We start from the raw sequence: 13,456 nt of genomic DNA, 5'->3' as shown, positions 1-13,456 counted from the left end.
GGATATGGGAAGGGCTGATCCAAACTAAAACAAATTAGAATGAAGCACAGAGAGCATGTCTGATTCATCAGTTTGTTCAGGTGACAAAGGAAGAAGATTAAGGCCATTGGCTGTGAATAAAGCAGTAATTCTATAACTGGGCACCTCCATTTAGATACCCAAATAACATGGGCAGTGAGCGTATTGTATAAGGATACTTACACGCATAAATGTCCTTATAGAACAGGGGTTCTTAACCCATTCCTCAGGACATACCAAACCAGTCTGCTTTCCAAGATATTCACAATGAATAAATTTGCATGCACTGCCTCCATTATATGCAAATCTATCTCATGCATATTCATTGTGGGTATCCTGAAAACCTGAATATCTTGGCATGTCCCAAGGACTGGATTGAAAACCCCTGTTATAGAATAATACTGTAAGTTGGCATTGGCCCACCTAAATGTAGATGCACACATGTATGCTAAGTCTATGGCTGGCGTAAATGGGCATGCTTAAATGTGATATATACATGCTCAAATTACAGTATGCCTCAAGCATGCCCTCCCTTGTGGACACCACTCTTATTATTATATGTGATTTCAGCATGTAATTACAGAATAGCACTTAGGTGCATCAGTGTACATTTACATGTGTCACAGTATTTTATAAATGTAAGTGTGCAATTGATGCTTAAATTTAGGCACCCTGCTCTATTGAGCAGGGACTGTCTCTCTGTGTCAGGTGTTCAGCGCTGCGTGCGTCTGGTAGCGCTATACAAATGCTAATAATAATAATAATAAATGCCTCTTAAATATTTCTTTCTGTTTTTCATTATGCTTTCTCTTATTCTTTTTCTCTCTCCATTTCTTATTTACAGCCTCAGTCAAACAGCACCAAAAACAGTGCTGGGGTGACAAGCCCGAAAGGAAACCTCCCACCCGCAGCACTGGTATTTACCTCTTTCTGTCTCTTATTCTACTCTGGGGAAGTGAGGGGAGTGCTTGGAAAATGGAGCCTAATGGCTGGCCAGGTGCTCTTCCTTTTGGTTCTGATGGAGGAGATCCTGGAGAGCTGGGTTGGGGAGATATGGGAAGAGTAGATGAACCCTCATCTGAATCTGATTTACTTGTGATTCACAGCCTGGTGAGGTTATTTATTAGAATGGCCTGTCCCAGAATATGCTTACCCAGTGGACATTCCTTCCTTCTTGCTAAGACCCCCTCCCCCAAGATTGAATATCAGCTGCTCAGTACAGAGAGGGCTGCAGTGAAACCAAGGATGTTCAACACTCCTATGCTCCTTTCAGATGTGCGGGTCCCAGCTGAACTGTCTGCTGTGGAATTTTAGGGCAGTTCTTCCATTGCTTTGTTTTATTAAATATTGTCACAATACCTTTTAGTAACATAACATAAAAACAATAAGATTACCATTGCCAGAAGACATTGGGAATGAAATTAAAAGCTTTCAGGCAGCCCATTATCACAGAATAAGAGTTGCACAGAAAGCATGTAGGAAGTTTGTCCAGGTTTAATGCTCCTACTGCTCTTGCAGTGCTCTCTGGTACTGGTAATCCTGATTTCATTACCTATATTTAAGAATGCAAGCACAAGGGTGTCAAGAACCACAAATGATCATTGCTTGTGTAAAGGTGGGTGGCTGACCCATCTTCACAAATGGGACTAAACTGTCAAAAGGGTACCTAAAGACTTTTTAAAGGCACAAGTTAAACATCTGCATGGAGGCTGACTGTCAAAAGTATGGGTTATTATGAGGAATGGACTTTAAACTGAATGCATTATGCTGATTTTCAACAAGTTAGGTATCTAACTTATTTGCCCAGACATTAGTGCATCAGGTATTCAGTCATTTGCATTCAGTCCTAAATTCAGATGGAGTTTCACGATTCTCTGTTCATAAAATCAGTTACCTAAAATCCCATTTAGGTACAAAATTGTTTCTATTTAAAGAATTACCCCCCACTATAGATTATGATGTACACACTGATGCTAATCTGAAATTGGAGATGTGAGCTATGATTCCTGGTGGAGGCCGAAGCAGTAATAGAACTCCCGGGATAAGCTTGAAGAGTCTGTAGATATGATGGTGTGAGGTCAAAGCAGAGGTATGGATAAGCTCTGTAACTTTACATCATTAAGGGGCAAATGGATTGTTTGGGCAACATCTGTAGGCCAGTATTCACCAGGGACAAATAATTATCAGTGTTCAGGTAACAAAGATATCCTATGCAAGTGAGCTGAGGACATAGTGGCTGTGCAGTTAATATGAAGACAGGCATGTCATTGAACAGAGACCAGATGCATCAGGTTTGAGATAGAAACTGTGCAGGTAACACAGAACAGATATTGCAGGCTAAAAGGTCATTGAGAATCTGAGATTAGGGCCATAAGAGTGGTACCCAGCAATTAGGCTGGATTCGGGAAATGGTGCCCAAAGTTTGGTGCTGTTAAGATCCACATTGACCTTATAGAATTGGCACTTAATTAGCGCAAAGCAACCTTTATAGAATAGCGCTTAGAGCGGATTCCCATACCCAAGTATATTGTTTATCCACTGTGTTCTTTAATATTTTCCTTCAGATTTTACACTGATGATATTCAGTTTCTACTTAACATTGATAAGTCTGTAAAAGAATCTCTTGATGTAGTATATCTATGTCTGCAAACTATCAACCAACCTGAAATTAAACATTTCTAAAACTCGGATCCTGATTCTAGCTGGATAACCATCTAATGACATTCCTGTAACTTTCACAATCGATGGTGCGAATATTTCAATTGTTGAGAAAATCCGAAATCTTGGAGTAATATTAGATTCTGTTCCCACCATGAAATTTCAAGTATAACAGATTATCAGGATTTTTTTTTCAAGTTAAGACTCATTAGACAACTAAGGGATCTTCTGAATTGTTCAGAGTATCGTCATTCCTTGTTTTGATTACTGTAATAGCTTGCTGATCGAGATACCAAATAACTATCAGTGTTCAGGTAACAAAGATATCCTATGCAAGTGAGCTGAGGACATAGTGGCTATTTGAGTGGCTAAGGTTGATTGATCGATCAGTGCTACAATAAATCCTGGAGGAGAAGGGTAGAATTCAGGGCTTCATGAGGGGAAGGTAAGGAGATAACATGAGGATTTGTTATGTAGTTCAGGTAACAAAGCAAGTGGCACAAAATGCTACTGCAGGAGTTCCTACAGGCTGTTCACGTTTTGTTCACATCTCTCTAGTTTTAAAAAGAAACTGCATTGGCTTCTAGCAGAAAAAAGAATCAGATTTAAGATATTTTTGATATTTAAAATACTGAGTAATAATGTCTCTGCTATTATTTCTGCAAACCTGCACATTTATCAGCCACCTAGGGCCCTAAAATTAGCAAAGACCTTAATGTTGGAGGTTCTTTCATTTCACAATCTAAGATTACAAGAATATCGTTCCTCCATCTTTAGTATTGTAGGGCTAAAGCTTTGGAACTCAATTTGTCACCAAAGCTGAGAGCAATACAAAACGTGGAGACATTTGAAAAAGAATTTAAAACAGTGATGTTTCGGCAGGCATACAGAATCGAATAATAGAGTGGCTAATGGAGTTCTCTTTATCTAGAGTCTGTCAGTAATGATGGAGTAAAACTGTTTAATTTGTTTTTCACTACGTATTGTTTCCTTATGTATTCAGATGTTGTTTTTTGATTATGACTGTATCAATTGTAATCCCCCGAGGAATTTTTAAATCAGGTGGACTATCAATGTTTAAAAATAAATAAGTACACCTGCTGAAACTTGGCGTAAATCCTCATGCCCAACTGATAGCAGTTGGGTGTGCAAATCCTATTATTCTACAACATCACACCTAATTTCTGGGAATATCCCTGACCTGCCTGTACCCCTTCCATGGTCACACCCCATTTTGAGTTGCACAGTGTAATATTTAGGCATAGATGTTCTAGAAAAGTGATTAGGCCAGATGTGTGTGAAAATCCAAATTGATGCCAACTAACTCCAATTATTGTTATTGACACCTTGTTGACTCACGCATCCCAAATTTGCACGCCCAACTTTGAACAACCTATATAGAATCCGGAGGTTAGTGCTTTCAGTTTCCCGAATTTTGACTTTTTTAGATGTTCTTTAGAATTCGGTGACTGTGCATTTTTTAACTGTGCATGCCCAGGAGCCTACATGCATAATGTTTTGTCAACAGAAGGTTGCATGTGTAACAGGAAAATTTTGCATATAAACTTAGCAGATAAAGAGATACGCACACCCTCTCCTGATGTGTCTGTGGAGAATCCCCTCAACTGGAAACACCTTTGCAAAGTTTGACTACATCTTTCCAGTCTTCTTCTTTTTTCCTTTTTTTATTTTTTTAAATTCCCAAATCATCTTAAAATTATATCTTGAAAATGACTGACGTCAAAAATTGGCCTCATGTCTTTTAAAAGTATGTGTGTATGTAGGGACAATCTTTCTATTTTGGCTTCAACAGATCTGAAAATACTTCAGAATCTTAAAGATGACCAATTGTTTGACATCTAAAACTGAAAATATAATTGTATGTAGGTACTAAATGAACCAGTGTGTTCACCATTAATTGAAAAGCTGGAACAAGAGGTGTAGTACTAGAGGGACTGTATAAGGAGTAGATCAAAAGATGATGATACATCTGGACAGTGACCTGATAGCGTGGCATTGTTGTAGGAGTGGCTAGTGAGTCTGACACATGAGGAAGGCCTTGTCAGCTCTGGTTTTAAAAACCATGAACTACAAGTTTCAGAATGCAACAGGTCTGGTATTTCTATCACATGCCTTGTCAATGTCCAGCCCTCCTCAGGTGAGTCACCAGGGGTGCTGTAAATGGCCTCACACTAGGACAGTGTAATGAAATCTAAGGTGACTCAGGTTGCCAATTGGCTCCAGATTCACCCAACAGGTTTGATCCAGTCCTGTGTTTACCCCATTGGATGCATGAACTTGTAATCTTGCAATTAGGAAATCAGAGCGACTTATGCAGTGAGGTAAACCCAGGACTGGGTCAACTCTATTAAGAAAATCTGGAGCCACTTGGTAACTTTACAGGTAATACAGGCACCTGCACTCATTTGTATGCCAGTGAATATTCCAGAATGGTTTCCGTGTTCACATAGTTGTCACTGCTAACTGGGCCAGATAAATTGAATCTGATGGGTGGACGTGTCCATTTGTGGAGCATTTTATGTGTACCTCTGATTTAATGAAGTACACAGTACACACCAAATTGGGAACATTATGGGCTATGGAATGACTGGAGTGGAAATGCTGCTGTTCATTTCGTGGCTTCACCAATAGCAGATACTGTAAAATCTCTGAGCCCAGAGGCACATCATGAAGCTGCAGGTCCTAAATATCTGGATCCCTGTTTTAGAAAGAAGTGGATTTTGTCAGATCTGCCTGCAGATTTTCTTTGGCTCCACTTTGGGCTTTTGCAGTTTTCCCTCAAATTTCACCTAGATCTGCCAGGAAAGAATTTTGGTGGATTTTCCCAGTATAACTGGGTGTTATCTGAAATTTCTGACAGACTGAAACCAGGCTGAAATATATCTGCTGGGCTGGAGTTGTACTGCAGATTGTTCACTCATCTCTAGCCAGGACCAGCCATTGTATTCTTTGGATGGAGCTGTTTTCAGTGCCTGCAGTATCTAGATTAGTAAATTCTAGTAATCACTATTATACATAATGTGATGTATTTTGTACCTGAGATATCATTGGAGCCAAAGGCCCAAGATACTTAGAAAGGTTTGTTCTCTTTTATTTCCTCCAACCCGCCTTCCCAAATCTTCGACTGTCGTGTCATGCCATCCATTTCCACCTCTTCCATAGCCACAGTCAAAACTAAGCTTGGAATATAGCAACAGACTTGCCAAGTTACCCAGTTCTAGGAGTAAGATTTTAGGCCAGTCCTGGATTTCAGACAACCCAGTTCTGGTGTAATATAGAATGTGCAGTACCAGTGTCACTGGGTAGAAAAAGGGACAACAAATATCACACTGCTTTTGGGATGTAATTTCAAATGCAGGACTGACCAAAAAGGTCTTATTCCTGGAACTGGGTAGCTTGGCTGTTCTGGGAGCACAGTTGAAGCAGTGGGATTTATACTAACAGCTGACAATTCAAGCATCGCAAGCTATGAAGAGGAGTATGTGTTAGTGGGGTTACCTCTCTAAGAAGCTGATCTAGTTCTAGTTTTGCTGTATTGCATGCAGAGAGATGTAGTCCCCACTTTTCTAAAGGATAGCAGAACTTCAATTCTCTGCATGTTGTGAGCGCAAAACCAGGATGGGAGTGTCTTCTTCAGGTTGACCTAGATAAGGTGGAGACCTTATGTGACAATGAAGCTGACCCAGATGTAAGTTTTACAAGCCACCAAGCCCAGGTCCCATCTATCCAGGTAAGGAGAACAGAGAGAAATCCCACCTTTGACTGTGCAGTTACAGCCACTTTCTTGATAGAAGGCTTGTGTAAAAAGTTTCCTTTCCTGGGTCCTCAACAGTTCTCCTTTCCAAAGGTTCTTCATCTAACCAGTTGGTACTGAGAAAAACATTTTGGTCTCGGTCCTGTCAATCCAGTTCCAGGTTACTGCTGCTGGTTTTCTCTTTCATGGTTTAATCTTTTGCTACCTACCTCTCTCTGGTTTTTTTTAATCATTTGCCTTTTGCCAAACTAATTACTTTTTGCTTTTCTCCCTCCATTTTCGTTTCCCTCCTGTTTTTTTTTTCTGGGTCTCTGTCTCTTTCTTTCTTTCTTCCCTGTCCTTTTCATTATCTTCATCTCTCTCATCTTATCCTTTTATTTCTCAATTAATCTTTGATCCTTGGCTTTACCTGCTCTCTTCCCTTTCTTCTTCCATCCCTCCCATCTTTTCTTCTGTCCTCCTTTATCTGTTGTCTCTCTCTTCCTCTTACTTTCTCCCTCTCCAGGAGCCACAAACCACCGTTATCCATAACCCCGTGGATGGGATTAAGGTATTTCTTTTCTCTCTTTTCCTTTTCACTCTGGAACAAGAAAAACTTCATTTTAAACCTTCCTGCAACCTTGAAAATTTTGCTTTCCTTTGTTTTCTTGACTTGTTTTATTTTTCACACCCACCATACAACCTCGCTTCCCTGAGTCCAGCCATGCAGTGGCACTCACTCATGTCTCAGTCTTACCATCCTTAGCTCATGGGATGCTGGTCCGCTTCTCTCTTTGTCAAATCTCTATTCCCTTGATGCTGTCTCAGCATGATGTTGGGATGGGAGTTTGAGAGATGTGGCTAGATTAATATCTCCCAGTAGCATGGTGTGAGGTTGGTAACACAACATTCAAACTTGTTCAGTTGCACCTGATGCTGATGTGCTCACTCCCAAACCCATCCACTTACACTAGGGGTTCACTTACACTAGGGGTTCACCTACTCTGCTCCTACAATCATACTCTTGGATCCTAGCCTCTTCCTTTTGATAAGGGCTTTGCTGTGATATGCTGCTTTATTACATGTGAATTCCTTGTATGTGCTGTTAGCATGCTATATACTATGAAATTGTGTATTATTCTTTTAAAACATGTCACAAGGCAACTCTGCATACAGGATAAGGGGCTGGGAAGGTGAGGCAACCAATTTGACCATTTAATTGACTGAATAATCTAGAGCAGTATTTCTCAACTGGTCTTGAAAATTAGATTGACTGAAAGTCCCTAAGGAGTGACTTGAGAAACACAGCTCTAGAGTGCTTCGTAACATGACAGTGTTATAGTGGAGCAAATAGACCACATTTTTACCCTGTGTGTGTGAGTGATAAGTAAGCAGTTCAGACCTTGGCTGGATTGAATCATGGTAGCTGTAAAAAAAGATAGTGGAATATGAAGCTCTGAAAATGTTCTGATGGACAGCAATACAAAGTTTCAACATGATGATTGTCAGGATATAACTACTCCTCTGTCCAGTACTTGCTTCTGCTGCCTTCTGGCTCTGCCAATACTTCTTGGTATTTATTGTGCTAGGGGAATATGCCAGCCCACCAGAGAAATAGAACCCCTGCACTCAGTATAGTTCAAGAGTCATGCATGACCAACGTGTGGCTGCAATTAGTGCTCACCCACTCTCCCATGTCCCTTTTCCAGTTGTTTCATATGAGCTCAGTTTTGTCTGTTCATGATCCTCTTTGATATATATCACGGAAGATATAATATTAAATTCATAAATCAAATGAAATGTTCAGTTCCCAGCCTTCTCTGCTGCAGGTCTTCATTTCCACTACACATTTCTCTGGAAGCCAGAAACTGACGTGATCTATCATTATGAATCATTTCCCATGCCTTTCAGCTCAGATCCAGACACAGGTCTGAGCTATGAGCTAAGATGGTCCTTTGGCAAAGACTGAGAACTTGTAGGCCACCTGACTCCACTGGAGACATGTGATGTAATGATCACTGCTAAAGCAGGAGGATTAAACATACTGCAAAAAAATAAAAACCCCTGTTTGCATTTTCTTGGAGCTCATTCCCACCATCCTCTAACTGGGTTTTGTGCATTCAGCAGTTCCGTGACCTCAGGAGTTAGAAACTAATGGAGAAATGACAGCTTACCTCTTTCTGTGGTTTCTGCCCTCTTGCCTCCTCTAGAATAACATTTTCCCCATCACAGTTTCAAAACTAGCAAAATGCTGAACTCAACAAGGGGCATTCAACTAGTCAGATCATAGTCTGACATACCTCCTTGCTGCCCCCTATTTGATATGGATGTCATTAGCACTCATACGCTGTGCAGGAAGTGAAGATCAGCATACTTCAATACATTTTAAAAGAAGTTTCTAAAGTACTTCGTAAGTGAATGCTGCATAACAATTTACCTGGTTACTGCTTACCGTATAGCAGATCTCTTGTTCTGAGGTGCACTCAAGGTAATATTTATCTGGTAATAGCCTTATGGAGCCCAAGACAGGCTTGGGTTTAAATATTAGCACAGGAGAGGGTTACCTCTTGGAACTTACAAGCTTGAGAATCACTGAGTGGATTCTGGCATTGCAACTGCATAAAATGTGACACACTACTAGAATAGCTTAGCTTAAAATCGTAATTTGATCACTTCTTTAAAAAAAAAACAGGAAAGGAATGGAGCATTTTAGGGTTCTCTGCTTATTCATTTCTCTTTGGTAAGTTATGTGATCAGACCCATTTATAGAAATAAGAGGTAGTCTTTTACAAGATATTCCTGTCATCTGATTTGCTGCTGGTAAAGTTGTTAAGTAAGTGAAGGGAAAGATTTTCTGGTTATCCAGGACAGTGCTGATTCCAGTAGAACATACCTGTCCTGGCATCAGTTTGTGACCAGGCACCCTTCCTGTGATAAATTTTCTTTCCATCGTTTATCATCATAGCACTGAAGGCAATTAAAAGAATAGTTGGGAATGGCTGGTTCTGTTCTTGTCAAAGGCCAAAGTTTGACCAAGGGGTGTGGCTGCAGTCATTATAGTGAGGACCTTGAGAGTTTGACAGCAGTATAGCCATCCTGTTCATTGTCATCAAAGCTTTGGTCATCTACATCTCACTTCCTCCATGACATCAGCATCAGATTAATACAATCCTGGTTGTCTGTTGCCTCTATGAACTTCTAGTTCTGGTTTCATTAAGATATGCAAGACAGTCCCTAGAAGAAGTAAGGAGGACCTTGTGACCTAGAACCATTCAGTAACCTGCCATACATGATAGGTATTCTGTATCATTATTACTTTCATGGTCTCTTTTGCTCTGTTTCTCAAGTCCATACATTCTTATTCTAATCTGCCGTTCAGTGTTTAATTAGAATAGATTAGAGGTCTGGCCTTGGCTGATAGCACTTTGCAACATCTCTTACTGTGTGTTACCATTATTTGCATATTTCATTTTGCTTGAAGAATGTATTTTCCATGAACTCTTCCTTCACTTTTTTATGATTTGTTTTCAACCTTTTCCTTCAGTGATCTGTTTTATTGATCTGCTTTTTGACAATTCATATGCTTTTAGCTGTATTATGGGTCATTAATATTTTTGTATCTTTTACATTATCTTTTTTAATCAGTATGTTTTTATAACTGTGTTTTTTTTATTTAGTATGTTTATTTTTATAATTTGCATTATTTTTAGACTCCTGAGGCAGGCCATTGCAGCCGAAACACAATTCATGTCGAGTCTTCGGATGTTTGAATAAAGCTCCTGCATGATTTACACATTATCTAGCTTCATTTTTGGTGTCACCCTTGCTGTGTTTGTGTGACTTGTACTTCAACGGATTTTGTTCATCTGTTTTTGCTGGTGGTCTTTCACTACACTAACTCCAGTGGCTAAAAACAGTATTAATACCACATGAATTATCCCAGTATATCATGGCCATGTCTGCCAAGTGACCCAGGCTTATCTTGAATGCTCAAGCAGTCCTCATTTTTTGGTCCTCACCACAAAGTATGCTAGGACACAAAACCTTGTTTTCTGGTATCTTTACATGGAAGTTAAAGTGGTGATGGCAAATGGCTCAAAATTGAAATGATCTGGAGCCATTCTGAAAGTTAAACATATGTCATGATTCTAGACCCATAAGCAGAACTTGGAAGCATCGGGAAGTGTGATCTTAAAGTCTTTACATGTGGGATTAGCTGGGATGATAGAACAAGGAAGTACGTAAGAATGTATGTTTAAATTATGCTTATTAAGACCAAAACAACAAGAAAGATAACACAAGTAGAATACAAATGGTCAATAAAGTTTTACAACTGCTACTCAACCCCACCCCATTACATATATAATAACTCCCACAATGAAGCCTAGGAAGGCAAAACAAAATCAAGAGGCCTGTGTTCTTATGACCTCCTGGATATAAGTATATAAGAATTACAGGAACTAGGTCATAAACCCATAAATATAGCTTGATCTGGATTCTGCACAATGGCTGGAGGGTGCCCCAGTGTGTAGAAGCCTGATAGCATTTGCTTCCTGAAGTGCATGCTTGGTAGAGGGACCATGTGTTCTCAGATCATTAAGAGCCAGACTAGTCCATGCCTATCCCAAAGAACTTCTATGGTTACAATCTTGAGGGAGGGAGGAGAATTAGAATTTCTTGAACTGGATCATGGTACTAGTAGCAGGTGGTCATGGTGAACATAAAAATGGCCAGCCCTGACTTATGTACTAAACATGTTTCCTGTGTGGCATATTCTCAGACTATGTTGGCATTATTTGTCTTGTGTAATTTTCTTTGTTACTTTTTTTTTCTCTGCCCTCCTGCCCCTTCACTTTCTGTTTCTGCTTATAGGAGTCAAGTGACAGCATCAACACCACCATCGAGGATGAAGACATGAAAGGTAGAGTACTATCACACTTAGCAATGGGTAGAGATACTGTGATTACTTCAAAGGGAGTCCAGTTTGGGCTTAGGTTGCATCACTTTTTTTAAGCCACCCTACCAGATAGTTTAGTGATAGAACCGAGCAGTGATATGTAGCCTATAGAGAGCCAGGTGCCTCTCTGACAGCAAGGCAAAGGGACAAAATCGCCCAGTATCAATGCAGGCAGTGCCCCCTTCATATTGTGGGTCATCAAAATGGTGATGTTTACCTTGAAGCTTCTCCACATTGTGTTTGAATGTGATGATACAGCTTTCATCCCTCAAGCTGACTCTGACATTGGGAATAGTAGCATGTGAACCTTTGCTTCCCTCCATGACCAAGGAAGAAAGCTGGGAACTATGATGATTGTTCCCATGTTGATGAATTCATTGCCAAACAGCAATGTTGAGTAAGAGAGACTTAATATTTGCCATGTGCCAGTTAATACATCTAGTGCCATTTCAGAAGGGACAGACTGAGCCAATCCTGGTCTTATATCAGTGCATGTAGAGAGGCATATCCCCACTCTTTTCATGGAAATCAGAATTACAACTTTATGCATGCAATGGAGTAAAACCAAGTCTGGATTAGCCTGTTTCTTCTGACATGGCACTATATGTCTTTTCTAAGCATATGTTTTTTATAGTGCCCCAAACTCAGTTTCCCAGTAGTGCCAATCCATGACTTCCATCCTGTCCTCTTTGTGAGTGTGGATGATGGATGATATCACTTCAGCCATTGTTCAATGGAGGATTTTTTGAAGTCTGTCCCCTTCATCATTACTACATCTATTTTCTATTTAATATTTCTAATGTACTTTAGTTTGCATTGCTCATACCCTTTACACATAGCTGTCCATGTGGGAACATTATATAATTGGCATCTAGTTCAAGTAATATTTGCTCTTGACCAATTGTTTTATTGGTGTCCATACATGGAGGAAACCCCACTTAAGTGATGTATGTATGGAGGGGAGGACAGGCTCTCAAAGGCAACATACTTAACCCTTGCTATCAGAAGAGTGGTATTTTCAGGAAATGGCTTCTCAAACCCTCACACCTTCCAGCGTTTGTGATCATCAAAGGGATCTGTAACCTGTTGTTTAAAATCGTCTGAAGATTTGAGGGTGGCCAATGTAACGCCGATTTTTAAAAAGGGTTCCAGGAGGTAGTCGGGAAATTACAGACCGGTAAGCCCTGGACATCAGTGCCGGGCAAGATCGTGGAAAACTATTATAAAGAATAAAATTACGGAACACATATACAAACATGGTTTAATGGGACAGAGTCAGCATGGGTTCAGCCAAGGGAAGTCTTGCCTCACCAATTTGCTTTATTTCTTTGAAGGTGTGAATAAACATGTTGATAAAGGTGAACCGGTTGATGTAGTGTATCTAGATTTTCAGAAAGTTTTTAACAAAGTTCCTCATGAGAGACTCCTGAGAAAATTTAAAAGCTATGAGATAGGAGGCAATGTCCTTCTGTGGATTAGGAATTGGTTATTAAACAGAACACAGAGGGTAAAGTTAAATGGCCATTTTCTCAATGGAGGAGGGTGAATAGTGGAGTGCCGCAGAGATCTGTACTGGGACCAGTGCTATTGAACATATTTATAAATGATCTGGAAATTGGAACGATGAGTGAGGTGATTAAATTTGCAGATGCCACAAAACTAATCAAAGTTGTCAAAACGCATGCGGATTGTGAAAAATTGCAGGAAGACCTTAGGAAACTGAAAGACTGGGCATCCAAGTGGCAATTGAAATTTAATGTGGACAAATACAAAGTGATGTACATTGGAAGAATAATCCAAATCATAGTTACCTGATGCTAGGGTACACGTTAGGAGTCAGCACTCAAGAAAAAGATCTAGGTGTCATTGACAATACGCTGAAATCTTCTGCCCAGCATGCAGCATCAGCCAAAAAAGCAAACAGGATGCTAAGAATTATTAGGAAAGGGATGCAAAATAAGACCAAGAATATTATAATGCCTCTGTATTGCTCCATGATGTGACCTCACCTTGAGTATTGCATTCAATTCTGATCGCTGTATCTCAAAAAAGAATTAGCGGAATTAGAA

General features: G+C 39.9%; 1 protein-coding gene across 21 annotated transcripts in view; it reads left to right on the top strand.

Annotated features, from left to right (window-relative positions):
• CAMK2B (calcium/calmodulin dependent protein kinase II beta) overlaps positions 1–13,456 on the top strand; it is a 453,822-nt gene that overhangs the window by 370,992 nt on the left and 69,374 nt on the right. For 14 of the 21 annotated variants that reach the window (XM_030201730.1, XM_030201719.1, XM_030201727.1 and 11 more), the window contains 3 exons: positions 863–934; positions 6,957–7,001; positions 11,303–11,351. In XM_030201730.1, the coding sequence (XP_030057590.1) occupies positions 863–934; positions 6,957–7,001; positions 11,303–11,351 (166 nt within the window). The remainder of the gene's footprint in view (positions 1–862; positions 935–6,956; positions 7,002–11,302; positions 11,352–13,456) is intronic. The other 7 variants (XM_030201732.1, XM_030201722.1, XM_030201729.1 and 4 more) reach the window with 1 other exon arrangement.

This window comes from Microcaecilia unicolor, chromosome 4, assembly GCF_901765095.1.
Source record: "Microcaecilia unicolor chromosome 4, aMicUni1.1, whole genome shotgun sequence".
Taxonomy (NCBI): Eukaryota; Metazoa; Chordata; class Amphibia; order Gymnophiona; family Siphonopidae; genus Microcaecilia; species Microcaecilia unicolor.
This window is presented reverse-complemented; position numbering and strand designations above follow the sequence as displayed.